Genomic DNA, 25,000 nt, shown 5'->3' with positions numbered 1-25,000 from the left:
CAGCCAGTGCGCTTTTTACGACGGTCTTTGGTTGATCGAAATAATTTTTATTCTGGAGAACACGAGAAAGCTAAACATTTGTAATTTTATTGTTTCATCTTTTTAGTGAAGAGAATAATTGAAAACATGTTTAGTTTGCTCATTGTATCTACGGTCGACTTTTTTTTCAGTCGGTCAGTGGTGTGTAAAAAGGGGTTACAGTGTACTTACCTAAACATGTATGTAATGCGATTGCTTTTGGCGCAGTAATATCCCCGTAGCCCGGTTAGCTCAGTCGGTAGAGCGTTGGACTTTTAATCCAACGGTCAAGGGTTCAAGTCCCTTATCGGGCGGGTATAAACTTTTTGACGTCAAGGGAGAAGTTGTCTCTGAATCCAGCTCTCGCTGAACTGTGTGAAGGAAGAAGTACAAGCTTCGCTTAGATTATTATTCAACGCCTAGATGATATTGAGGCATTTTCTTGATTTTCGAATGGGGAGCATCGCAGCAATACGCACGCGCGAACGGTTGTGTTTTCAAATATCCAGTGTGTGGATTTTTATCGCGAACCACTGAATGGTCCATGCTCAGCAAGTGATACATTCGCGATTGTAACATTTCATGAACCAACATGCTCGGGAACGCTCCCCGAAATGCTGTTCATTCTCTTGCCCGGTTCGATACGAGAGCGCAATCAAGAGAGAAGATGCTCGATGACGCTAATGAAAGCGATGCATTCGGTAAGAATATTTTATTGCCATAATTCTTTTTTTATTGTGACTACACAACCTGCAACGTCATGAATACAGTTAAATTAAATAGTATTTCACGTTTTTAAAGCGAAAACGCATTAAATACTGATGAAAATAACGATTATTCACAGTTGCCCCAAGCCAATGATGAGCGATCATCGGTAAGTGTTACACTTAGCGATGCCCGCTCATCGCCGCAGCTTGTTTATATCGGAGTATCCTCTTTGTGTTCCTTCGTGAACCATGCGACTCGACGAGAGAACATACACCGCTTGGTAATTGAAACAGAACCAACAGAAGGGAAGAAAAACTGCCGAGTGGTTCACTGATCACTTTTTCGTCCAAACACTGCAAATATCTGTCACGTTTTTATCGTTTACGCATTCTACGGAATTGTGAATCGTGAAACTGGTAGCGCTACGCCATCCGAAAACTTGTCAGTTAATAAAAAGTAAGGAAGTGATGAATATTGTGCGAGAAGATTGCTGCATTTCGGTTAATTAATGATGGTCCAGGAGTAATTGGCGGTATTTTTGCCTTTCTCGTACACCAAGGTGTACCGAAAGGCTATATGTTCACTCCAAAAATGAAATCTTAATAGAACCCCCGGAGGGCCAAGTCTTATATACCAATCGATTCAGTTCGACGAGTTGAGATGATGTCTGTGTGTGTGTATGTGTGTGTGTATGTATGTATGTGTGTGTGCGTGTGTATGTGTGTATGTGTACAAAAATGTCACCTCACTTTTGGATAGTAAATATCATCCGATTTCAACGCTTTAGGTTTCAATCGACGCGGAATATTGTCCCATTGTTTCCTATTGAAAATGGTTTGAATCGGTCCAGCCGTTCCGGAGTTATGGCCATTTAGGTGTTCCGGACCGGTACCCCAGGAAGGGGCCAGATATGAAATTGCAACAAACCCATGCATGCGACCCATCAAACCACGGCATTTTCGTTCATCTGATGAACGGTAAGCAGGAAAATAGTCGCAGACTATATCTGAACCAGTAGTGTTCCGGAACCGGTTCCGGGTGTCCCGCCGGAAGTTGCCAAATATAAAAGTGTACCAAACCCATGCATGCGACACATCAAAATGCAGCTTTTTGCATAACCTGATGAATGAGAGACAGGAAAATAGTCTAAGACCATATCTAAACCGGTAGCATACCGGAACCGGTTCCGGGTGTCCCGCTGGAAGTGGCCAAATACAAAAGTAAAACAAACCCATGTATGCGACACATCAAATCAACGCTTTTTCTGTTATCTGATGATTGGTAAACAAGAAAATAGTCTCTGATATCTGAACCGGTGGTGTTCCGGAACCGGTTCCGGGTATCCCGCCGGAAGTGACCTAATATAAAAGTGAACCAAACCCATGCATGCGACACATCGAATCGCAGCTTTTTCTATAACCTGATGAGCGGTAAATAGGAAAATAGTCGTGCACTATATCTGACCGGTAGTGTTACGGAACCGGTTTCGGATCATATCTGAACTGGTAGCATCCCGGAACCAATTCCTGATGTCCCGCCGGAAGTGGCCTAATTCATACATGCGACACATCAAATTGTAGCCTTTTTGATAACTTGTACGATCAGCAAGAAAATATGCTAAGCCCACATTAGAAACTACGGATAGTGTTCCGGAATCGGTTCGAGGTGTTTCGCTGAAAGTGGCCGAATGCAAAAACAAACCAAAAAAATATTCGCGACACATCAAATGGCATTTAAGGTATCCTGATGAACGGTTACAACGAAAAAATATCCCAGACCATGCTTGGGAGAACTAGTAGTGTCCCGGAATCGGTTCCCGGTGTCCCTCCGGATGTGGTCAAATGTAGAAAGGAAACGGACTCCATGCATGCGCTTCATCAAATCGCGGTTTTTTCGATATGCTGATGAACGGTTATTAAGAAAATCAGCTGAGATTACGTTCCACAACTGGTTTCAGGGGTCCCGCCGGAATTGGTCAAATGTAAAAATGAACCATGTAAATTTTCCGGAACCGGTCAATAGTGTCCCACTGGAAATGGACATATATAAAAGTGGATCAAACCCATGCTTGCGGTATCAAATCGCTTTTTTGTCAGTAACCTGATGCGTGGATAATAAGAAAATAGGCACAGTCCACAGAAGTTACCACCGGTAGTGTTTTTAAATCCGGGTAACCTAATTAACAGTTTTCATAAACTAGTGAACATAAGGTAGTGTTCCGGAATCATTTCCGGGGGTCTCGTAAGCAATACAAAATAGACTGAGACTACATAAGAGACTGCCGGTGGTGTTGCAGAAGCAGCGTTGGGTGCTTCAGCGGAATTACGAAAGTGAACTAAATCAATGCAAGCGATGGATATGTGTAAGAGAACCAAAAACCTAAAAAAAACTAAAGCGATCTCATTAAATATCACAATTTTAGATTCCTGAGACGTAAATTTACAGTAGGATGGGTCAACGTTATATGGAAATATTAAAATTTAAGCGCATCAGCCCCGAACATTCTTTTAAATCTTTATTTGCGTCTAAAATTAGTGCGCAAAATTTTGATGCGACTGGAGAGCGAGCTCTGTAATGTGGTTTATATTTGAATGTGATATAACATTGGCAATTCAAATTACTACATAACGAATTTTACATGGATCTTGTAATCAATGATAACAAAATATAGCATAAAGTGTGCAGATTAAACTTTGTCAAAATGATCTATGAAAAAGTTAAATCCTGGCTAGTAATTGTCATCTTGGTATGAATCAGCCTCCAGTGAAGATTATCAAGCAGTCAACTAAAAGGTCTGATACTTTCGGCTCTGCCCATACGTTGAACATAACGTAGGAATAAGTGCCCCAATTCGATGATGACCTTGAATTTCTAAATAAAGTATTCTCATGATTCAAAAATTCGTAGGTGGTACAGTCCCAGATGGCTGGTATGAGCATTCCCTCCTTATCATCCGTTACCAAAGCACAGAGATTTGGGCCCCAAATTTTGGGACTGATCACTGACTCTTAGGCAAGATTGATTGCGTCGACGGAAAGATTATTAGTACATCCTCTCTTCTTCTTGGCGTAACGTCCTCACTGGGACAAAGCCTGCTTCTCAGCTTAGTGTTCAATGAGCACTTCCACAGTTTTTAACTGAGAGCTTCCTCTGCCAATGATCATTTTGCATGTGTATATCGTGTGGCAGGCACGAAGATACTCTATGCCCAAAGAAGTCAAGGAAATTTCCTTTACGAAAAGATCCTGGACCGACCGGGAATCGAACCCGTCACCCTCAGCATGGTCATGCTGAAATTATTAGTACATATTCGACGAGAAAGGCACTATCACCACTAGGTGGATTAATCTGGGTTTTTTTTAAGTACGTTGTCATGGTTTGAATCATTTTCGCATTACATTGGATTCGGGCGGCCTTACAGTTCATACGGAATCCAGAGTTTTAGCAGAATGGGGATGTATTTTGTGATTGAGCTGGGGGTTGTAGTAGGCTAAGATCGTAACTATTGTTAGTAGGCTGAGAACCAGGAGGAAGGAAATAAACGTCATTGTTATTATTGTATACAACCGAACAACACGCATTATCAATATACTAGGGTCTGGGACCATTTGGGCAGGAGCACCTATTTTGGGCACTTGCTGCTATAACTCAGTCAATTTCATACCAATTGATATGAAATTTTTTACATGGTTAGAAACTGTGCGTAGAAACTGTACTGTATTCCAAAAATTAAGTCAATTGGCTGAAAATTGACTGAGCTACAGCAACAAGTGCCCAAAATAGGTGCTCCTGCCCAAATGGTCCCAGACCCTACATTGGCGACGACGATAAAATTTAATGTCTGTTCCCGCGGTTGAATTATCTTAATAAGCTAAGTTTCCTGTTGCCAAGAAGAGCGCTCAAGTAGAATTCCACCTTTTCCGCAAGTAATTTTGACAACTGATCCAGTATGCGGGGAGAAACGTTACTTTCCCTTAATACGGAATAATAGCACGGACTACTTTTCCTCACGGAAAAGTGACAGCTCCATTTGATTCGCACGGGAGGCGTTACGAGTGTTACACTTTTTTCCTTACTTGCCATCTGCGAACTGCTCAAGTAATTTAGAAGCGGAATCATCACTTGATCATTACTTGTGCTATCTTTTTACACAGTACGTACGAAGTGGAAACCAGCTAATAGGAAGGAGAGAACTGTAGATTAAAACGAAAGAACCAGTGAGAGATGAAGTGATTGTAGTAAAGTATTGTGTAGATCTTACTAAATGCTAGGACTGTCGAAAGAGTACATTTTTGTAAAAGGATAAGGTGAACTGCATCTTTAATAGAAATTGGATATTTTCGGAGAATTTGTGAAAATGTAGAGTGACGTGTTTTCTGATGGTGAACACCAAAATAACTATTGAATTTGTGGAACAAGATATACTGGTTTTGTTCAAACAGAAAATAGTGTGACGAGAAATAAGTCAAGGAGTTATACTCAATAAATTTGGAAGGTAAGCGGAACCTTATAATCCATTAACTTAAGAAATCATAGTAATATTTTTTTTCATACTTTGCCTATCAAGATATGGGAATCAACAATAATACAATTGGGTTTTTAAATTTAGAAAAATTCAATGATTTTATATTATTTTTTTTCTAAGCTTCTATGTTTTTTTCAGATTTTTAGAACTTTGTTTACGAGAGTGAGTGAGAAAAAAAAGCTGCACATGCTTAGAGCTAGACTAAGAAAACTTTCGGATATGATTTCGGAAAAAAAATGACGGCTTCGTATTTTCAACCAATTTATTCAGATGTTTTCCTCCTTTTCTTACGCTTCTAAAAAGTAATTCAATTTGAATTAAACAGAGAAAAAACTTATATACACGCGCACATCATACACCATATAAATCATGAATTCTCTCTTTCCTTACTTCATTCAGTCGCAATCACAAAGAACAGTTAAATTGTTACAATAATGTGTGTGTGTTTTGTGTGTGTGTCTGTATGGTGGTGGCCGGCGTCCTTCATCTCTCGCCTTTTGTCGATCTATAGTTGGAGATTCGAAACACACGACGCCTCGACTCGGCATTATTGTTGTTCCTATTGTTTAGAGACGTCGCTTTTTATCAAACGACCAATTTGCAATCGATTCCAGTTGGACAATCAATTAGTCGAAGTTTTCGACTAAAAGATTGTAGTTTTAATCGACTGAGCAAACTGCGACATCTCTAGCCTACTACGAATACGGCCATGGGCCCGCGGTTACAGTTTTTAAAACAAATATTATTCAGACTTATCAAGTTATTCATTTGTAGCTAAACGGGTGCGCTGTTCAAAACCCCGCAGCTTCCTTCACTCTCTTCGGTTCCTAGCACAAATGTTTTAGTTCTAGTTGAAATTTCGCACGCAAACATATGAAACTAAACCACCGACATGCTGACTTGTCTTCCGAAAAGGTATTCAGTGACTATTTTAACATAGTCACCCCTAACACTGTTGCTATGATACACACTAAAGAAAAACAACCGACTTTGGTGTTAAGATTTCACCGACGCTCGGTATAAGAATACCGATTTTTGCAGTTTGAGCACTCCCCGAAATGCCAACACCGAAGTCGGCATTTTTTCTATAACGACAACAAACCAAAAATGATCATTTTTGACGAAAGTAGCTCCATATAGGGATGCGAGAAAAGATCGAATAAGTTAAGATGATGACGTCCTCCTAAATGCACATCTTGAGAGAGAGGTAGGGCGGGTGGCCTGGCCTCGTCTCGTCACCGCTTACAGCTCATCGTGTCCCTCGTCTTCGACTTCGGTGGCTTCACCCAGGGTGTTCTCTTCGTCTTCTTCGTCGTCCAGATCTTCGTCATCCTTGTCGGCTTCGGCGGCCTTGGCTTCCTCTTCGGCCTTCTTGCGCTCTTCAGCTTCCTGGGCTTCCTTGATCTTCTTCTCGCCCTCCTGGGTGTCCTTGAAGGTGGCGGCGGCCTTCTTGGCCGCTTCGACGTCGTTGGTGATCATGAAGTTGTCGAAGATGGTTCCGGACTTGACCTGCCACAGATCCAGACCGACGGCGCAAACCTCCTCGCGCAAGTACAGATCCTTGTCCTCGACGTACTCGGGGTTGTCGATTTCCGGGTGAACCCAGACGCCCTTGTAGTTGGGGTTGTCGATCTGCTTGGGTTTCCATTCGCCCTTATATTCGGGGTTGTCGATCATTGGGGGTTCCCATTCGCCGTCCATCTCGTCATCCCAATCGTCGGGCTTGGTGGCGTCCGGATCGGGGATGTGCTCTGGTTTGTCCCAGTCCTCGGGCTTGGTGTCATCTGGATCGGCGATGGTGGCACGGTCATCCCAGTCTTCCGGCTTCTTGGCTTCGGGATCCTTGATCTTCTTGGGTGGCAGGAAGTCCCAGTCCTCCTCCAGGGAGCCGGATTCAACCTTCTCGTTGTCGATCAGCACCTCGTAGGTGTTGTCCGATTTGACGACCAGCGTGTAGAAGTGGGTGTAGACGTCGTCCTTGCAGCGGATGTCCTTGTTGATCAGGTGGTTCTTGCCCTTGTAGCTGAAGATGACATGGACCTTCTTGGTGCCGGGGCCGCAAATGTCCGGACCGAACATGACCAGGTACGGTGAATCACCGTGCAAGTCCTTCTGGTCGACCTTGCAGTCGAAGACCTTCAGGTAGCCGCCACCGCAGTCGATGTTCTGCTCGTGCTTAACCGAGAACTGGATGACCAGGGTGTCGTCCTTGTTGGAGAACGGCGTGAACTTGGCCGACATGGCGTAGAAGCGGGCATCCTGCGAGGTTTGGAGACCTGGATCGAAGGGGAGGAGAGAGATTTGGAGATTTAGTAAAGCGGTTTTGGAAGAGGTTCTGTGAAAAGAATGTTTCGAGCAAATTGATAGCAATATCTAATGAATGCCTTACGGGTCAAGAAACCATCTTTCATTCATCATAACTCATTCAAATAAGCAGTCTTCTTGCTAAAATCACAAAACTTTTAATGAAAATGGTTTCAATGATCCATCCCAACTAACAAAAGTCGTCGCATCCCAATTAACAATGATAGCTGAATCACTACTTATTCAGCCAAAATTTTCAAAATGAAACTTTAGAGCAGCTTATTTATCAGTTATGCAGCGTTAATGTTTGTAAGTACCTTAGTAAAAGTGCTTTCTGCAGCTCTTATACAGCAAAACTGTTAGTTGGGACGATAAAAATCCTTAAGAAGTCTGAAAATAACAATTCCGAACCATTTCGAATTCCTCCAGAAATTCTATCCAGGATTTTTCTTTCAATTCCATCCGGGATTTCTTCTCGCATTTCTACCGCGATTCCCTTTTCAAATTCTTACGTTGCTTTTTTACAGAATTCTTCCTGCAATTTCTCCAGGAGTTCTTCCTTGAATTTATCCAGCAATGCTTCCTGGACGTTTGCCAGAGTTTCTTTCTGGATTTCTGCAGGAGTTCTTCTATGATTCCATTCGTAGACGTTTTCCCAGATTAACTTCCAACAGTTCCGGTGTTTATTTCGAAATTTCTGAGGGATTTTTACCAGAGTTTCTCTTAGGATTTCTGCGGGAGTCTTTCACGAGGTTTTTACAGGAGTACCGATTGCGGGATGCCACAGATTTACTCGACTCCTCTCCCAGAGCCAGAGTTTCTCGAGGAATTGCTGCTGAAGATCTTATCAAAATTCTTACTGAAGTGTTCTTAGTAGGTTTTTAGGGATTTAGCTTTCCAACAGTTCGTCCCGTTCTGTAGAAGTTCTGCCAAGGATTTCTCCCAAAGGTTTTTTTTCTAGCTATCTCCTCAGGAAATTTCTCTCATAGATCTCCAGAGTTCTTGCCGGATTTCCACAAATATTTTCAACAGAGACTACTCCAAGAAGTTTTACTGACACGTCTCCGGATTTCTACGAAATTCCTCTCGTTGTTTGTCCAATTGTTATTCGTGCATTTCTACGCGAGATTCCATCAAGTTCAATTCGATATTTCTCCAGAAACGAATTTGCTAGAGTATTGCTGGAGGTGTTTCTAGAAAAACTCCTGAGAATCCCTAGCAAAAACTCCAGGAACATCTATTTGAAGAATCCCAAAAGGAACATCCAAATTAGTTTCGGGGCAATTTTCGGTAGAGACTCTAGAAAGAAAACCGGTAGTAATCCCAGGAAAAAAATCTAGAAGAGATCTCAGGAGCATCACAAGCTAGAAATCTCGGAAACAACAACCAAAAAAGCCTGGAAAACCTCTGGGAGAAATCGTGGGAAGTTTAAGACTCCATGAGAAGTATTAACATTAAGTCATGTAGAAATTCCAAAAGCAACTCTGAAGGGCAGTCCTGGTGAAATCTATGAGAAAGTCCAGCGTAACCTGAGAAACATCCTGGGAGCAACAACGCAAGAATTCTTCTAGGAATTGTGAAACATAATTCAAGAGGAATCCCGGTATAAGCTCTAAGAGTAACCTCGCTACAACATTCGAGGGATATCCTGGTAGAAATTCATGTAGAACTACCAAAAGAAGCTGCAAAGGAAAACTCTGATGGAAATCTTTGAGAAAGTCCAGGAAAACTTGAGAAATATTCTGGGAGCAACACCGCAAGGAATCTACTAAGAGAAGTACCGGGAGAAACTTCGAGAGAAATCTTAGGTGAATTCTCGGGTGAAACTTTAAGAGAAATCCCGCTAGAACTTTTAATAAACACCCCAGGACAATCTGCAGAAATCTCTGAAGGAATTCAGGAAGGAATGCGGAGAATAATTCAAGAGGATTCCCGAGAGAAGCTCTAAGATAAACCTCCGAGGAATCCTGGGAGAAATTCCTGTGAAAATCCCGGGATAAACTCTTCAAGACTCTTGTAAAACCCCGCAGGTCAAATCGGTTGTAATTCAGGCATCGTGGAAGATTCTCAATGAGGAGTCCCGGAGAGATGCTTCTCGAAAAATGCCGGTAGAAATCCGTAAGAACTTCCGGAAGAAACATATCCTTTTGTGAGATATCCTAAAAGTCATTTCAAAAGAGATATCTCTGAAAGAGTTCTCAACGAAGTATCTGGAGAAATCCTGGTGAAGGAAATTCTGGATGAATTCCCAGTTTCCAGATTCATCCACGTCCATTTGAAGCTGTTTTGAACATTTGAAGATGTTTATCGAAATCATCGGCTTATCGGAAATATCTGCTTGATTTAGGAGCCTTCCTCTTGTTCCTCGAGCACGGTTATCCAGATTCCTTTTAGATTTTACGTGCTTTCCCAAGTGCTTTCCTAACAATCATCGCGGAAAAGGTTTGACAGTTCTGTTCTAGGTTCTGTTTGAAGTAAATCTATGCTTCTGAACTACACCCATATAGTAAAAGCTCATATTCAAATGACACTAGAACTACATATTCGATAACTTGGTTATGTAATCGAACAATGTAGTTTTTGGTATCACTAAGCAGGCCATGTTGGTTGCGAGGAGCACAGCAATAGTTGCAGCTGTCAAGTGAACGGATTCCTGGTGGCAGCAACAAAAGAAGAATCATTCGGAAGAAGGACGTTGTGGGACAGATTTAAGATTGGAAGTCCACCACAATTAAGAGCGAAGATCTGAAGCAGTTAATTATAACAATCTGAATTTCCGACCGATAGTGTCTGAATGGGTTAACTTAGGATGAAATTCTTGTCGGGGCCGGCAATAATATCTCGCCTTAGAGAAGGGTGCTCGGAAGTGTGACTACAGTTGACGTTTGCTCTGTGCGATGCGGAACGCTTCAACTGCCTGGCTTTTTAACTGCAAGTCCGCTAAGTGCATCAATATTGCAGATATCGCACCGCTATTCGTCAAAATGAAATGTCAACAGCGGTGCGATATTTTTCGTATATGCATGCATATTAGCTGCATTCTGTAGCAACTGACAGTTCTTTGACGTTTGTCAGTTGTTGCAGCAGTTATCGAATTTCATTCGATAGCTGAAACGTAAACATGTTGCAGTTATCAAACTTCTACTGTATTATACAGCTGTCAAGTGAACAAGTACCTCAAGTACCATCGTCACCACAGTATCTTGATTATTATAAGTTTTTTTTTTTCAAATGGCAAAATGCACATAGAACATAGAGTGCCTTTCACTTAGAGTAGTGTCAATGTCAAACAGCAATCATTTGTCAAACCCTAATAAATTCCCGTTCCAAACGAGCAAAATCTGTCGAAATTGAAGCATGACGTCACTCTCCCTTCTATTCACTCACAGCTCTGAGGATTATTGCTTCATATGAAATCATATTCAAATTTATATTTGGGTTTCAAAATGTTTCTAGCAACTATTGAAGTATTCGTGGTATGAATTCTTGGAAAGGATTTTTCAACAGAATCGTTGTAGGAATGTACGAAAGTATCGCAAGTAAAATAGATGTGACAGATAAGCTCAATTCAATTACTTCTTACGGAATTCTTCGAAGTACTTCAAAAATTGTAAGAAATTTCTTCTGCAGTTTTTGCTGACATTATGTATTTTTTTGCGGATATATTTTGGATGAATGTGCAAACCTGGAAAAGTCCTGTTAGAATCCTAAAATACTTCTACCAGTCTTTGGTAGAACGTGTGGTAACCCAACGTCAATTTCTACATTATGAGCTATACATAGCCCAACAAACATCTTTGCTGTATAAGAGTGGAACAAACCACTCTTAAGCAAACTTTAGTTTAAGTAACTGCTATTCGGTGTTCTGTTTTTTTTTCTGTTACTTTAATAATCAGTTTCAGTCACGTGGTAACATATTGAATAATGCAAGCCACCGCATCGATTACCGATGTCGAAATCAGAACATTTTCCAGCAATTTAACAAACAAATGAACGTCACGAAGTAGGCTAGTTAAACATACATAAACCACATGACAGACGAAAAAAAAACTGCTGATCTGTGACCCACTTTTGCGACCACTAATCGAAGAGCAAAAAATCGCAGAAAAAAGCATCATTACAATACGTTATTGCTTACAACACCATGACATGAACACAGCTGCTAATATAGGAAGCAACCAATAAATGCCGGTTTGGTTGGTTCTGATCGACTCTGTTGGTATAATTATATCGTTAACTCATAAATCGACTGAACTCGGTGTGTATGACTTCGCTTCGCGTACCCACACGCGTTCCGATTGTGAAGCAATTTGATGAACTTTCTAGAGAGTCTGAGTAGGCTTTGCTGGCACCCATACCACGACGAGAAGGGGGCAGCAAACCGGCTCGCTTACTTCGATTGGTATAAGGGTCTACACACCTACCGGCTACAGACACGTCATGAGTTTGTTGAATCCAAGCCAAGCTCAAGCACAAAACCAAAAAAAAAGCTCTTTTATTGAAAGGGAGTGGTGTCTGTCTGCGCGTTGTTGCCTACTGTGATAGTGATGTACAGAGGGAACGTGTTGGATTATACTCTCCGCTTTTGAATGTGAGAGTTTCAAGAGGACGGCAGCAATCTTTTGCCAAGTTGGCGACCGAAGAATTTATTTTGATTCCACTCAAGTGGGGGAACAACAACATGAAAGAACATTAAAAATATGTTCTACGTGGCTCTTCTGAAGAGCCAGAATGAGGGGTAAAACCACTTTTTTCATTCAGGAAAAAACCCGAGACGTGAAAATTGGGAATTTACCAATGCATACAAGTATCGGCGCCTACTGTGTTCGTCAGAGCTGTTCTATCGCTGCCTGATAGAGATAGCCAAGCGAGCGATAGACGATTGCAAATTGCGGCGAGTCATAATTAATGGGAATATACCGGTTTCTTATTATGCAATTTTTAATCGTACGCGGCTAGGTCTGGTTCAAGATCTTTCCGAGCCACGTTGACCGCTTTTGGAGAAATGTTAGCACTGTTGAGAGAAGGAAGTGCGCGGCTCGTTGACCTAGAAACGGGACCACTCAATTAGCACCGTGTCATCTACCGCACAGAGTGACACGTAGGTGCCAATCAACAGACCGTTAGATCGCAGATATGCACTAGGGTTTTGCTCGAAATTTCATCGGATTATAAAGCAATGGCAATAGTTCATTCACCTTTGTCGTTTTCCTCGTCGTTGAAGAACTTTCCGGCAGTTCGGACGAATTTTCCATACTCCACTCCTTTGTGTTCGCTCTGAACCCAGTTCTTTTCCCACGAATCTGAAAATAGATTGACGCACAAAAAGCAGGAATTTATTATTCGCTTTCTCGTATATCACGCGCTTGTGGACATCAAAGCAAGCCAGGAATAGCTAACTTTAGACGGCCACCGATTATTCTACATAAGCAAGATTGAAGAACACGGCTACTCACCATCCTTAAAAGTTTCCTCGAAGTAGACTTCGGCCGCCACCAGGGCAACCACCGACAGGACGGCCAACACTTTGCCGAACGTATGCATCCTTAGGCTTTTGGGCTAAGGAACTTGGGACACTACAGTTTAGTTACACTTTTATTTCCCCAAACCCCACCTAGTGAGAGGACTAGAAGCACTTATTTCCTACGCGACCGCCGTGTTCGGTCCGTTCCGGGTGAAGTTCCAACTACTAATGATTGAATGGAGTCCGGTGCGGCCGCTAGATTATGTACGCCGGCGGCGGTGGGCCTGCGCGTCACGGTTTCGAACTTGCGAGGCGATCTACACGGTGACGGTGCTGCCTCTGGTGGTGTGTACCGGAAAGCACGTGGCCGACGTTGAGAAGCGATATTTGTTTTGGTAGGTCTTCTAGCTCACTGTGCGCCATGATATGAGCGAGTGAAAGTGACGGAAATGAGGAAACGTAGCGCGGTTCTTAAAATCGTAGGGTTGACGGTGAAGTTTCTGGTTTTAAGATGTATTTTGGGCATATTGGATTAAAATGATAAAAACTAGATTTCTGCAACTGATTTTATAACTCATATTGAGAAAGAAATCAAATTTCTTAATCTCAAATCTCTGAAACATTCAACTAGATATTATTGTGAAATTAGGAATAATAATTATCACGAAATTACTGGTAATTATTTATTTTTCATTATTCGGCGTTTTCTATCTATCTTAAGCTAAAATTTGCTCGTCAACTTTTAAGCTAAATAATGGTCTCTGCTACGATTTCACCAAACTTATGTCATGAAATTCAGGAGCCAGGACTAATTTTGATTCACGTTCTGGTCAGGATCTTTTCTCGCCTGCTTACAAATTCATGTATTCCTTAGAATCTAAAATTTACATAGTTTCGATGGTAATGATTGATGATTCGCATGACGTTCTGTATCCCCTTAGTAACGCATATTCAGCTTAATCAGGCGACATCATATCTATAAATAAGCACTCATTAGATCAAATTCTCGCGCTTAGTATCATACAGGCGTATCTACAATGATCGATTTCTCTTCGTCGATTTTCTCTTTGGTTAATAACTTGGCCGGTCAATCATTTTTGATTGTTTTTGCTGTTTGTCAAGCTTGTCCTAGTCGTCCTTCAACGAAACACACCGAGAGATCATTCGAATATAGTTTATATTTCCCGAAATAACCCGAAGAGAAAATCGATGAAGAGAAATCGATCATTGTAGATACGCCTGTATGATACTAAACGCGAGAATTTTACGTATATCAGATGTCAATGACCTATCGTGCGTCTCAATTCAGTTTCGAGCCTCGCGCCTCAGAAAACTTTTTCCCATCCAAGTCACCCGCTGACGCCGTTACCCCATTTGCCAAATGGAGCCTCGGGATTGGTCCGCGTTGCACCAATCAGCGGGCGACGTGTCCGTGACGATGTTCGAAGCCGTGTCAACGTGGGGTGGCGCTCGGAATGCCTAGAAGAGTGTTGGTTGCGTATTTCTTTCGCGAATCATCAGTCGACGATGTCATGCTTCGAACGATATATACAGATGTAGGCAGATAATACCTAGCGCGACGTTGTGGACATTGTAGAAGCAGAAACGATTCAGATTGGAATCTTTTCTGATTGGAAAAGGATCGTCGCCGGTGGTGTCGGTGATGGTTTGTCGTTGGATGTTTGTTTATGGTGTCTAAAAATAACACATCCTGAATGGGATAATGAGAAGTACGATTTCAAACTAGATCTTATCCTATCTAATCCTATAAGAATAAATGATTATGCGATAATAATGAAATCCTAGTGTCCCGTTTTACTTAGCCTTTTTAACTGGCGTCGGATTACATAAGCTGCTAGTACACAGGGTCAAATATTTGTCCGAAAAGAAACCAATGCTCAAACATCTTGTTTGACTCGATCAAATTTTCATTAGTGTCAAACTGATGTTGTTTCTTGAGTTCTTTCCTTGTCAAATATTTGACCCTGTGTACTACTGGCCATACTTCGCGCTTTTCAACAAAGTTGTTCGGCATACATTTAAGGACAAACGTTCTGAAATCCCGCTTCAATAGTGCTGTTGTTTGAAGTGCACTGATTTTATTTACGAAGAGATTTGTGCGCTCAAAACCGTGAGTAGGTGCCAAAGTCGGCCATTTTTGAATTCGAATTTGCATATTTTCAAGGTAGCTTTTGAGAGTCCAATACACAGTTTTTTCATGGTTTTTATTTATTGTTTCACACATTGAAAATCATAGAGATGAGTCAACGCTTTTCCAACGTTTGTCACCATCAAAACAATTCCTATTTTGTTTGAAATCTATGTTGATACCGAACGTGATCTGCCCCGTTGCCACCATCATCATCAACCGAATGCTGTTTTCTCTAAAAAGACGATATTTGCGCAGTTTGCGATAAACATGCGTACAAATTTTGTTTGTTTTCCCGCCAAGGTATATAACGGGGTTAGTGGCTTGAATTCGTGCGCGCAGCACACAACATCACATCACTACCATTATTCTAAGCTCACGGTAGGAAACATGCCACGCTGTTTTGTTTCAATGGTTCCAAATGGTTATTACAAGGTGATAAGCAGACGGAAAGCGCGGTATCGCGTGAAATTGGGACAGGCTGGGAAATCCCGTTGGGACTTTTATTGATTGTTTCAGAATTGTCTTTCCGAATTGTGGCTCTCACGAAGATTAGCGTAATTCAGTGTGTACCTAGTTTGGAAAAAAAACAATGGAGTCAAATGACAAAAAAATAGCCTTGTAAAACAATGCATGCTTTTGTTTCGATTTAAATTTAGTAAAGAAGACTTCTTTTAAAACAAGTCTTAACCAAGGGGCTGGACATGTATTAGCATAATGAATGTATTAGAAGTAAATTAGTATAATTGCGGTATATTAATGTATTAATCAGAGATGTTTTCGATCACCTGCCAATCGTTTCACTCATTAGTCCATAACTCAATTCAGAAACCTAATATTAAAATGTGGTGTTCGGCAGAGTTGTAGATTACAGTTTTTCCTACAATTATCACCGAGGACGTCATATTCTACCTCTTATATATACAGCGCTAGAGCGCTAAAATTCGAAAAATTCGATCGTTTAGTATGAGTAGGTGGTACTAACACTTTTACGACGTTAATATTAGAGTTATAATATGGAATCCTTGGTGATATTTGTAGGAAAAACACTAATCTACAACTTTGCCAAACACAACATTTCAATATAAGGTTTCTGATCTGAGTTATGGACAAATGAGTCAAACGATTGCCAGGTGATCGAAAACATCCTTGGTAACATCCTTGTTATTATTGTGCGTTGCACGAAAAACACAAATACGGCGACTACTTTCTAAGGCCTTATGTGATGGTCAAAATTCAATCGCGGTGCTAATAGCACGTGCAGTCGCTGCAGTCATCACATCACCCGGCCATGTGGCGACTCTGCCCAGAATTATCAAACAGCCCTATGATGGAAATTTTGGAAACAGGTAATCCTTCCTTAGGCGACCATCTCGCGCGTATCTTTGATTGCGGGTAAAAGTAGTCGCCAAAGTAGATTTTATTTTGATTCGTATACTACCATCAAAGTAATCATACTGGCTGAAATCAAGGCTGTGAAATCAGGCCGCAGAGTTTGCTATAGCTGCACTAATGTATTTCAGTATACTATAATATACTAAGCCAAGGATTATGCCCCTTGGTCTTAACCTTATAGGATGTCTATTATACCATATTACAATATGGTATTATCAAAAAATATAATCTAACTTGAAATAAAAACCCTGGAATTGTCGAAGAATTCAGGAGGTGTTCAGGAATACCAATGGGTAGTACGCAGATCGCAGGAAATTTATCGGGTTATCTCGATGCGTGCAAAATTCAGTCAAGCAATCACTCAAGAAATGAGCAAGCGTTGATTTATTCCGCATCCTATGTAGTACGGAGCTGAACGTGGAGCTGAAACGAAACGTCAAATCAAATGGGAAATCAAATCAAATCACGGAAAAATAACCAAAATTACTTGAGCGATTCCGTTTGAAGTGCATACCTCGCATAAAAAGAAATTCAGTGGATTTGATGTCTATTTTTTTAATGTCCATATATATAAGTCTTTGCAACAAAAAAAAATCAGCAAACTTTGTCATTACATACTGTAGTAGACTGTGGTAAATAGATCTATAAGAAGTAGGCTTTGATTAGGACAAATGGCATTAGAGGACCATTGTTGGAGAACTCCTAGTCGCCATAATAATAATATAATATATAATAATGTTGAACTTGATAGGTTCTGATCCGCACTATCAAAGATAGTTCTATTTAACATTATTTTCAGGTTAGTTTTGCTAGAAAGCCTAAGATGCCATTAACAAGAGGAAAATGACAAGATAATATAACATGATATGGTATATGTAATGTAAAACAATATAACATAACAAAAGAGATCCATTCCAAAACAATATGATTAAATGTATAGCCAGTAGTGAAATACCAATTAAGAACAATATATTTACGGTACTGTTGCGGTGAGTCAAACTAATTTTCACAGCAGACACAATCCGTTTATTTGTTGATCAGCTTAAACTGTAATTTATTCATTTATTATATTAAACGTTTACAATAATATTTGTTAACTTACAATTTACAGTTTTGTCGTCCCGCAATTCAATTCGGTTTCAAACCACAACTAACAACTGAATAATTATGTTATTCTAAGCCACACTTCAAGTGTACGTTTCAACTTGTACTCCTTTCAATCTCTTTATTCAATCGAACTGCATCTCACAAATATGTCAGGGTTGCCAGCTCGTTTACCGCGCCAACAGGTACAGGACCATAAAATGTACGGTATATGCACATCCTCGCAACAGTATTTAGAACAATTCATTTACAATAAAATGATTCGTTTTGCAAAAAAATATATATGGAGAAAAATATTTTTTTTGTATTTTTACGATACTTAACAACCTGTATAATATATTGTAAAAATCCTATTTACAATTCACTGTATGGTGTCTACATTACACCTTATTGTTTTTGTATTTTTATTTTAACAGTGGTGTATTGTAAAAATATGGTTCTAAATAGTACTGTTACAATACAACGTTCGGTTTTTCTACTGTATTTTTTATTCGGGTACTAACAAAAATTCCTTTCTGAGACAAACGTGGAGATGCGAACCTGGCCGGCGCCGTTACACAGTGGTCCAGATTTGAAAATACCTGGCAAAAATTATCAAATCATAGTAGTCTGCTAGTTTTAGCCGATATGAATGTATTGGAACATGATTTAGCGCTCAATTTGATTTTAAAGGCATTTTCATTTTTTGTCGATTTCTTCGAACAAAATCCGAACAAAATTGATGTTTTTCATACAATTTTACTATACACATATCATCATGGCGCTATTGCTTTGGCAGCTCTTGGCAGTTGCATTTTTCTTTAACCGATTCTGCATACATAAACGAGCATTTGAACGGAATCTCCCCGCGGGGAGTAGCGGGGAGCGATTTGTAAGACACTTTGAAGTCGAACTGTAAGTTTTTCTTGTACTTATGACATGTAATGTCAATTTTGAAGCCAAAAGTATTTTTTTGGTCTCTTGCTCCATTGCAGATGTCTGATATACACAAGAACTTACAAATAAACTTTTGAAAGCAATTGTATTACTTATATCCCAAGACTTTTGTAGTGGTTGAACTTGTTTGTGTTCTTTATCAAGAATTCAGCACTTTTTCCATCAGCAGCTATGCAGTGCTGTATCAAGATACAAAATCAATATTTCCAATTTTTTAAATGCCAGTTAGTGCTCCTGGTATTATGGATGAATGCTCAATACACTGTATCCCATATAAGACATGTCCAAAAATTGAGTTTCTGCCAGCTTTTCTCAAAATTGGACCTCTGTGCGTTATTGACCTTACTAAAATCAAAAGCTCTCGAATTGTGTACATTGAGAATAGTAAGCTAGTCCCAAGCCCTATTCATTGATTCGTTGTGCAATTTGGATTGCTCTGGTCAATCACGGAGTAGCAACTACGAATTGTGTGGTCATCTATGCTCATGCTCAATCTGCTTTGCTGCCGCCGGTGCCTATAGTGGACCCTCCCGAATGTGTCTATACTGGACCCTTTTGAGTATTTACATTCATTAAATAGTTCAAATAACTCTTACCTGATTTGCTTAACGTAACAATTAACGAGAGTTATAGAACAATTTCATTTTGATTGATCTGCGAAAATCGATAAGAGTGTGCAGTCGGAGTGAACCAAAGGCTTGATCTCAAAAGAGTCGTCTTAGTGGGACTAAGATGAATGCTACGATGCCCGTGAAAGACACGTCTGGACAGTTACTGACCGACCCGGCTGACCAGTTGAAACGCTGATTCGAGAACTTTGGAAACCTTTTTCAAGTGTAGGTCACGCCATCAACACCTCAGCATGATCCGCCAGGGGTTCGACGCATTACCCGTGTCAACACCGAAGCTCCATCAGTGCAGGAGATAGAAACAGCCATACGTAGCATGAAATCGAGCAAAGCCCCAGGGGTCGATCACATATCAGCTGAGATGCTCAAAGCTGGCCCCGTAGTATTCGCACAACTGCTGCATCAATTATTCTGCAACATATGGGAAACCGCGACATTTCCGGCCGACTGGATGCAAGGCGTCTTAGTAAAGGTACCCAAAAAGGGTGACCTGGACTGTATGCGATAATTGGCGACCATCATGTTACTGTGTATCGTTCTCAAAGTCCTCTGCAAAGTGATCCTAAACCAGATACAGGAGAAGATTGACGCAACTTTCCGACGGCAGCAAGCAGGATTCCGTCCCGGACGATCCTGTGTGGACCATATTTTCACGCTCTTTATCATTCTGGAGCAAATCAACGAATTCCAAGAGTCTTTCTACCTGGTGTTCATTGATTACGAAAAAGCTTTCGACCGTCTCAATCACGAAAACAAGTGGGAAGCCCTCAGGCATAAGGGACTCCCTGAGAAAATCATCGGCCTCATTGAAGCACAGTACAGGGCATTTTCGTAGGCACGGGAGCCCACGGCAACGGAAGAAACGACGACGCCAGTGCAGCGGAGGACGGAAATGAACCAACTCCCACGCTGAAGGAAGTTAAGAATGCCATTCACCAGCTCAAAACCAACAAAGCAGCTGGTAAGGATGGTATCGCAGCTGAACTCATCAAGATGGGCCCAGAAAAGTTGACCACCTGTCTGCATCGGCTGATAGTCAGGATCTGGGAAACTGAACAGCTACCGGAGGAGTGGAAGGAAGGGATAATCTGCCCCATTTACAAGAAAGGCGACCATTTTGAATGTGAGAACTTCAGGGCGATCACTATTTTGAATGCTGCCTACAAAGTGCTATCCCAGATCATCTTCCGTCGTCTGTCACCAAAAACGAATGAGTTCGTGGGAAGTTATCAAGCTGGCTTCATCGACGGCCGGTCGACAACGGACCAGATCTTTATCGTACGGCAAATCCTCCAGAAATGCCGTGAATACCAGGTCCCAACGCATCACCTGTTCATTGACTTCAAAGTGGCATACGACAGTATCAACCCGCAGAGCTATGGAGAATCATGGACGAAAGTGGCTTTCCTGGGAAGCTGACTAGACTGATTAAAGCAACGATGGACGGTGTGCAAAACTGCGTAAGGGTCTCGGGTGAACTATCCATGGAACTGCAGTTCATTCGAATCTCGCCGGGGACTGCGACAAGGTGACGGACTCTCATGCCTACTCTTCAACATCGCTCTGGAAGGTGTGATGCGAAGAGCCGGGCTCAACAGCCGGGGAACGATTTTCACAAAATCCGGTCAATTTGCTTTGCGGACGACATGGACATTATCGCTAGAACATTTGGAACGGTGGCAGAGCTGTACACCCGCCTGAAACGCGAAGCAGCAAAGGTCGGACTGGTGGTGAATGCCTCAAAAACAAAGTACATGCTGGTAGGCGGAACCGAACACGACCGGATCCGTCTGGGTAGTAATGTTACAATAGACGGGGATACTTTCGAGGTGGTGGAGGAATTCATCTACCTCGGATCCTTACTGACGGCTGACAACAACGAGAGCCGTGAAATTCGGAGGCGCATCATCAGCGGCAGTCGGGCCTACTACGGGCTCCAGAAGAAACTGCGGTCGAAAAAGATTCACCCACGCACCAGATGCACCATGTACAAAACGCTAATAAGACCGGTGGTCCTCTACGGGCACGAGACATGGACCATGCTCGAGGAGGACCTGCAAGCACTCGGAGTTTTTGAGCGACGCGTGCTAAGGACGATCTTCAGCGGTGTGCAGGAGAACGGTGTGTGGCGGAGAAGGATGAACCACGAGCTCGCTGCACTTTACGGCGAACCCAGCATCCAGAAAGTGGCCAAAGCCGGAAGGATACGGTGGGCAGGGCATGTTGCAAGAATGCCGGACAACAACCCTGCAAAGTTGGTGTTTGCTAACCATCCGGTTGGTACAAGAAAGCGTGGAGCGCAGAGAGCACGATGGGCGGACCAGGTGGAGCGTGATCTGGCGAGTGTTGGGCGTGACCGAGGTTGGAGAGCTACAGCTGCAAATCGAGTATTATGGCGGCAAATTGTTGGTTCAGTATTATCATGAATTTGATGTTAACTAAATAAATGAATGAAATCGCCGTCCATTGACACTCCAAGCGATTTAGATGATGTCGTTGATACTACAACGACCTTCATCATGGAAGCTTTTGTTTATTTGTTTGTTTTGTTTTTAGTATCAACAGGCTAACTTATGCCCTAATGATATTGGGTCTACATAAAATCAATTCAAAATTATTCCTAAGTACTGCCCTTGACAGGTGAAAGTCGAAACCGTCAGCAACCCTATTGAAAAGTCTAAGAAGGCCACCAAAGGACCCGTAAGCGGCATAGTTCGTGCGACGTACAGGAATTTCCAAAAACCGGTGGTTTCGCAACAGAGAGCAATACAACTGCTTCAGGCAATAGATGTCGGTGAATTCTTTCCCGACACGGAACAGGAAGCCGAGGTTTCTGGACGCCTTTTCGACAGCATACGATAATATATTATATAATATATTATGTGCTGCTGAAAAGACAACTCACTATCCAGCTGCACGCCTAGATCCTTAATGCAATTAGTCCTTTCAATGGAAGTGCCGAAGAGATCGTAATTGAACTGCAAAGAATCCTTTTTCTTCGAGAAAGTTATAACGGCACACTTGTTGGGGTTTACTTTCATCCGGTTTGTAGCGCACCACTCTGCAAAATTGATTAGCTGTTGCTGGAGAAAGCGGGCATCGGCAGGCGAACTAATTTGAAAATAAATTTTCATATCGTCGGCGAAGGACAAGCGAGGAACCTTCAATTTCTTATTAACATCATTGAAGTATATAAGAAAGATCAGGGGACCAAGGGGAATCCCAGAAGAAGCATAAAAAATACGTGAAGTTACATCTCCAATTCTTATGAGATACGAACGCAGCCAACTAACAAATCTACCACCGAAGCCTAGTTTTGCAAATTTGGCAATCGCAATTTCATGATTTATGCTTTCGAAAGCGGCCGAGAGGTCCAAATAAAGCGCATCAGTTTGTTTAGCTTTACAGAAGCCATCAATTATATACGACGTAAACGACAGAAGATTGGTTGTAGTAGATCGCTTTGGCATAAACCCATGTTGATTAGAAGAAGCATGCCCTCTACGGTCTGTGAAGATCACAAGAGGAACCCCTTGGTGGAACTCTGATGTGGTGAAACTCAGGAAACAATGTAGAAAGAGTTGGAACAGACGACGTTCGGCTGGATCGGAGGCTTTCAGGTCGGCTCGCAAGGCCTACCAGAAAGCTCTCCGGTCTGCTGAACGATCCGGCTGGAAAAACCTTTGTGAAAATGTTTCCAGTTTGAGTGAAGTCAGTCGGTTGAACAAAATCCTTGCGAAATCTAAGGATTTCCGAGTGAACGAACTTCGTTTGCCAAATGGCGATCTGACTTCCTCTGATGAGGAAGTTCTGGAATGCTTATTCAGCACACACTTCCCTGGATGTGTGGATATTACATCTTCGGATGAACCTGATGTCTTTTCTTGTAGTTACGATTCTCTGGCTTCGGCCCGGATCATAACTATATAATCGATTCAGTGGGTCCTACAATTTTGCTCCTTTCAAATCTCTTGGATCAGATGGGATTTATCCTATTTTGCTTCAGAAGGGATTTGATCATTTCAAACATGTTTTGAAACAACTACTTGTTTGCAGTTTTGCTACAGGGTATATTCCCAAATCCTGGCGGGATATTACTGTAAAGTTTATTCCGAAAGTGGGTCGTGCGTCGTATGAAGAAGCAAAGGGCTTCAGACCTATCAGTTTGACCACTTTTCTTCTGTAATGCTTAGAACGCATTGTCGATCATCACATCCGTGATATTCATCTGGCCAATGTGCCTCTTCAATAGAACCAACATGCTTGCCAATCTGGAAAGTCCACTGTGACTCTTTTACACAAAGTTGTTTACGATATCGAGAAGGCATTCGCTCAAAAGCAATCCTGCTTGGGTGTTTTCTTAGATATCGAGGGTGCCTTTGACAATGTGCCTTTCAATGCCATATTGGAAGCCGCACGGGGTCATGGTATATCTCCAATGATTTCCAATTGGATTCACCAAATGCTCAAAAACCGACATCTCTTCTCGACATTACGTCAAGCGGCGATTAGGAAATTGAGTGTTTGTGGATGCCCCCAAGGGGGAGTCTTGTCACCACTTTTGTGGAATCTCGTAGCAGATACGCTATTGAGGCAACTCAATAATAGCGGTTTTCCTACTTATGGTTTTGCCGACGACTACCTAACATTGTTAGTCGGTATGTGCATCAGCACCCTTTTCGACCTGAAGCAAAACGCTCTTCAGGTAGTTGAGGGTTGGTGTCGCCAATATGACCTTTCGGTAAATCCGAGTAAAACATCTATTGTTCTTTTCACGGAAAAGCGAAACCGTAATGGTGTTCGACCTTTACGTCTCTTCTGAAATCAATGTGACTGAACAGGTAAAGTATGTTGGAGTCATTCTTGATTCCAAGCTTTCCTGGACACCTCATGTTGAGTTCAAGAAAGCTTGTATGGCCTTCGGGCAATGCCGGCGAACCTTTGGTACAGCTTGGGGTCTTAAACCCAAGTATATCAAGTGGATTTACACAACTGTTGTTCGTCCAATATTGGCATATGGATGTCTTGTGTGGTGGCAAAAGGGCTAAGTGAGAACGGTCCAATGAAAATTAGGCCATTCCAAAGGATGTGCTTAATGGCGATGTCTGGAGCGTTCTCTTCAACTCCCACTGCACGGAAGCGCTAAAAGTTCTCTTTGACGTTGCCCCACTACACATTCATCTCAAACAAGAAGCACTTTCTGGCACTTACTGCCCGGATAAAAACTAACCATAGGGTGTATGGTGAAAACCATTCCTGCACCATACAGTGTCAGCTGCAATAAAGTGATGCTGGGTCATTAGGCCGAAGGCCATTAGGCCGAAGGTCATTAGGCCGAATGGTCATAAGGCCGAATGGTCATCAGGACGAATTGAAAATCAGCCGTCATGAGCCTGTAAAGAGATCTGTTGTTTTTACTTTTTCCAAAAAATGTTTTGCCGAAAACTACTTTAACAATGAAACTAGAAAGAATAGCCTATGTTTTAAAGAAGGAAAAATTTATGAATTGAATATCAGCAGTTTCTGCGCCAAAAACTATTTTAGCAATGATACTAGAAAGAACAGCCTATGTTTAAAAGAAGGAAAAATTCATGGATAAAATATCAGTAGATTCAGCATCGGGAAGATCGGCACATAAATAGAGTTTCTGAAGGGATGGTCGTGAATTGCGAGTGATAGTCCCAACGCTGTGATTCTCGTTTTAATTTCTCGATTCATTCACGCTGTAAAGTCAAACATACCCCTTCAAAGTTTAAAAGAAGAACTTT

At 41.7% G+C, this 25,000-nt stretch overlaps 2 protein-coding genes and 1 non-coding gene across 3 annotated transcripts in view; 2 read left to right on the top strand and 1 right to left on the bottom strand.

The window, feature by feature from the left end:
- The window catches only part of LOC109416910 (SH3 domain-containing protein 21), a 328,588-nt gene that overhangs the window by 13,964 nt on the left and 289,624 nt on the right, over nt 1–25,000 (top strand). The gene's annotated exons all lie outside the window — the stretch shown is intronic.
- Nucleotides 260–332, top strand: Trnak-uuu (transfer RNA lysine (anticodon UUU)). Its single transcript has one exon. It is a non-coding gene; the product is annotated as a tRNA-Lys (tRNA).
- LOC109415611 (calreticulin) lies at nt 5,496–13,323 on the bottom strand. The gene is made up of 3 exons (XM_029860604.2): nt 13,012–13,323; nt 12,754–12,858; nt 5,496–7,527 (listed from the first exon to the last, which is right to left on the bottom strand). The coding sequence occupies exons 1-3, from the start codon at nt 13,097–13,099 to the stop codon at nt 6,494–6,496; spliced, it is 1,227 nt and encodes a 408-aa protein (XP_029716464.1). The 5' UTR covers nt 13,100–13,323; the 3' UTR covers nt 5,496–6,493.

This window comes from Aedes albopictus, chromosome 1 (genome assembly GCF_035046485.1).
Source record: "Aedes albopictus strain Foshan chromosome 1, AalbF5, whole genome shotgun sequence".
Classification (NCBI taxonomy): domain Eukaryota; kingdom Metazoa; phylum Arthropoda; class Insecta; order Diptera; family Culicidae; genus Aedes; species Aedes albopictus.
Note: the sequence above shows the minus strand (reverse complement) of the source record. Positions and strands in the feature narration are given on the sequence as shown.